Below are 4,139 nucleotides of genomic sequence, written 5' to 3' on the forward strand. Positions count from 1 at the left end.
GGGCAGCCCGGCGGCGGCGGCCACCCGGTGCCCGGAGGAGCCGCTGTCCACCGCTGAAGCTCGGGGCGAGGGCACGGCGCTGCCCGCCTGGATGCGCCTCTACTTCTACGGGATGCACGGCGTCGCCCTGGACGTGCTGGTGTCCTGGGCGCGGGGCTTCGCGCGCAGCCCGGACCCGCGGATGCTCGGCTTCTCCTCGCCCTACCGCTGCCTGCTGCACTCGCTCACGCACCTGGCGCTCGAGCGGCTCTACCTGCAGCGGCCGCGCTGCCCCAGCGCCGGCGTCTTCGATTTCCTGCTCTTCCCCTCGGCCCACGTGGGGCTGCAGACCCTGGCGGGCCAGGCGCCGCTGCTGGGCCCGGGAGGCGGCGGGGAGCCGGGGCCGCTGGACCTGGCGCTGGCGCTGGCCCTGCACTACGCGCTGGCGCTCTACCACTGCCAAGTCTTCCTGAAGCGGTTCCTGCGCCTGCGATACCGGAGGTACCGGCGACCCCGGCCGCCGCCGCCCAGTGACAGCGGGAGACGACGTCCGCGGGGTCCCGGCGGCCCCGGGGGAGCCCCGGGCCAGGGCCTGCCCGACCTGCCGCGCTTCCTTTTCTTCGGGATGCATGGTTTCCTGGATGAGATCTTCTTCACTTTCTTCTTCAACGTGCTGGGCCCGGGGGGCAGGGTCACCACCAGCGGCCACACGTCGCTCTGGTCCTTCTTGATGTACGGCAGCTGCAGCTTCGTGGTGGAGAAGCTCTACTTCCACCTGCACTACCGCCGCGGGTGGGGCGCGTGGAGGCGGGTGCCCCTCTACGTGGTTGTCATCTACGTGTGGGAGCTGACCTGGGGGCTGGGGCTTCGCGCCTGGGGGGCTTGTTCCTGGGATTACTCGCACTATCCACTCAATTTCATGGGCCTCATCACCCTGATGTATTTACCCGGTTGGATTTTCCTTAGCCTGTACCAGGACCTCCTCTCCAACGTGTTGTGGCAGCTGCACTATGTTGCAGCTAAATGAGACCAAAGGGCGAGAAGGAAGGAGAGGAAAAGTCCACGGAATCGCAGGAGTGAAGATAGGCCATTTTCACACGTCGGACACGGAGTGCATGTCGTTTAAAATCTTTGCGTGTTTTTTTTTAATACACTTTGCTAAACACTTCTGATATGTTTCATTGACTTTTTCTTTTTCCTCTCCTGACTCTTTGGAGCCTGTAGGTAGAAAAAAAAAAGTACTTTGAAACAGTGCTCGAACATAACTGAAGTATTTTATTCATCAGGAATTGTACAAGCTTTACAAGCTCTAACAGCAAAACCATTAGACCTTAATGTGGGAAAGCTGTAGTATCTATGATACTACAGGACATAAGTGGATGATAGCTAATTTTTATTTAAGTTCTTTAATTAATTTTTATATAGTTCTTCAAATCAGAGAGCAGTGATTTTTTTACAAGATTCAGTGGCTTTTTTAACTTATGAGTTGCTTTTTTTTTAATTAATTTCATTTTAATGCTTGGACACATTTACCACTTCTTATATTTATGAACTGCTGTTATTAAGGGCAGTTCGAAGCTCCTAAAGTGCCTCTGCCTAACACACAAGTGAAAAAAAACTGGCAAATATGAAATAAATGAACAAACCTCCTATGATTACACTGTTGAAAGAGATATCCTTTTTCAATACTCTACCAGGTGACACTGTGTAAAGATAATTGACAACTGTTCCAGAAATGGTTGCTTTCCGATGTCAGCCTTAAACCCCAAGTGTGTTCCTGCAGATCAGATCCTGTGTTATCTATGGCTGTAAACTTTTGTTACTGTGCAATACCATAAAATGTTTACCCTAGATGTCCCAGGATCAAGCTAAGCTATACATCTTCAAGAGTGTTTTAATTCTAAGAACTCTCTCTACATGGAGCTTTGGACATAGGAAAAACAGTACCAGTAACTTGGAATGGAATGAAATGAACCTGGAGGCTCACTCCAATGAGGTGAATCCTAATTGTATACATCTTCAAGGGTGTTTTAATTCTAAGAACTCTCTCTACATGGAGCTTTGGACATAGGAAAAACAGTACCAGTAACTTGGAATGGAATGAAATTAACCTGGAGACTCCTAATTGTTTTCTTCTGTGATTACAGATAGGCATCTAAAGCATATTTATGCCTTGTTCTTTGAGGCCCAGAGTTTTAGGGTCATGATGTGATAAGACATATTATAAATCAGTGAGAACTTTTTGGTGATTATTAATGTCTGGAAACTCCAAAGGTAAATGAGATAATGGAACTAACTTTTAATCATGTCTAATTAATAATGTACTTTGAGACTGTCTGCTGTTTTTATTATATTTAGAAAAGCAAGTAGGATTAGTATGGCTCAGGTTAAGATGACTAATACCTTCTCGGCTTTCCTTACAAAGAAAATTAGGAAAACTTTCCATGTGGATTAATTAGTGATTAGGTCTTTATTCAAACCATTTACTCCCTTTTGCTGTCAAATAAGATGTTTTTCTGTTTCCAAAAACTGTTTGCACCAGATGTCAGTGGCTTATTCCTGTAATCCTAGTAACTAAGGAGGCTGAGATCTGAGGATTGAGGTTCAAAGCCAGCCCAGGCAAAAAAAAGCCCCTGTGAGACTCTTATTTCCAATTAACCACTCAAAAAACAGAAGTGGTGCTGCGGCTCAAAGTGGTATAATGAGCAAGAAAGAGCTCAGGGACATTACACAGGCCCTGGGTTCAAGCCCCACAATTGACAAAAACAAACAAAAATCTATTTGCTATAGAAATAAAAGAAATAGCCTGGCGCCAGTGGCTCACTCCTGTAATCCTAGCTACTCAGGAGGCTGAGATCTGAGGATCGTGGTTCAAAACCAGCCTGGCTCAAAGTCCGTGAAACTCTTATCTCCAATAAACCACCAGAAGACCAGAAGTGGTGCTGTAGCTCAAGTGGTAGAGCGCTCGCCTTGAGCTGAAGAGCTGAGGGATAGTGCTCAGGTCCAGAGTTCAAGCCCCACAACTGACAAAAAAAAAAGAAATAAAAGGAATATGTACTTAGATTTATTTGAATCTTACATTGTTCTCTGAATGTTGTCTTATTTGAAGCCACTTAATGAAGTTGTGAGGTAACTTATACATAATGGTACATTATAATCCCTATTTGAAATGGATCATGTCAAACTGGTTATTTTAGCCAATGCACACTTTGAGTGGAAAGGTAAAAGTAAGACAAATGCTTGCTGAGACTCTCAAGAAAAGTTCTTTATGCTTCACCAGATCCCAGATTTATGTGAAACTTATTAAATATGCAGGTTTGAACTCTTACCTTCCACATCCTGTTCATAGTCAGAGAAACTACCTTGACCAGCATTCTCAGGGCCAGAAGTCTGCCAAGAAGTAACAAAGCATGCCATTTTGTTTTTACTGTTAGTCCCATTTAAAGGAAAGGTCAACGTTTTCCTTCATTCAGCTCTATCACTCTATCTGGCATTTCTCCTGATTTAGCAGGTACCACTCAGAACTGTCCAGCCACATGCTGGTGTCTCATGTCTATAACTACTAAGGATGCTGAGATCTGATGATCAAGAGTCAAACACAGCCAGAGACAAACCAAGAGACTTTTATCGCCAATTAACCAGCTAAAAGCTGGAGGTGAAGGTATGGTTCAAGTGGTAGAGCATTAGCCATGAGGGTAAAAACCAAGCCAGAGTAAGAGACTGAGTTGAAGCCCCATATCAGCGTCTCTCTCTCTCTCTCTCTTTCTCTCTCTCTCTCAAATTTTAACATTCTTATTTACATGAGATTATATTTACATGCAAAGCTGTCATTTTAGAAATTGACTGGACTCTGAGAGGCACTGGTTATAAGGGCTCCCTTAATCTTCCCCTGAAATATCAATCCATCATCTCTAAAACAAAATCTCATTAACAGTCCCAGGCCAGTTCTACAAAGAGCCAGTTAGGAGTGCAGGAAACTGCCTACAAAGTCAGCACTTTGCTTCAGGGAGTCTCATTTTAGGTTTATTGAGTCTCTTACTGGTGAAATTTTGTTGCAACCTTTATTCTTCTGAGGAAAAGAAAGAACCATCATATCATTTAATTTCAGGTACTGAGCTGATATTGATAGTTAATGTTTAAGTAGCACAATCTTTTCTGAA

At 45.4% G+C, this 4,139-nt stretch overlaps 1 protein-coding gene across 1 annotated transcript in view; it reads left to right on the forward strand.

The window, feature by feature from the left end:
• Tmem229a (transmembrane protein 229A) overlaps window positions 1-2,585 on the forward strand; it is a 50,256-nt gene extending 47,671 nt beyond the window's left edge. The window contains exon 4 of the mRNA XM_013019906.1: window positions 7-2,585. Coding sequence (XP_012875360.1) covers window positions 7-1,006 — 1,000 coding nt within the window. The 3' untranslated portion in view covers window positions 1,007-2,585. The remainder of the gene's footprint in view (window positions 1-6) is intronic.
• The last annotated feature ends 1,554 nt before the right edge of the window (window positions 2,586-4,139 follow it).

This window comes from Dipodomys ordii, unplaced genomic scaffold, assembly GCF_000151885.1.
Source record: "Dipodomys ordii isolate 6190 unplaced genomic scaffold, Dord_2.0 Scaffold48, whole genome shotgun sequence".
In the NCBI taxonomy this organism is placed as follows: Eukaryota; Metazoa; Chordata; class Mammalia; order Rodentia; family Heteromyidae; genus Dipodomys; species Dipodomys ordii.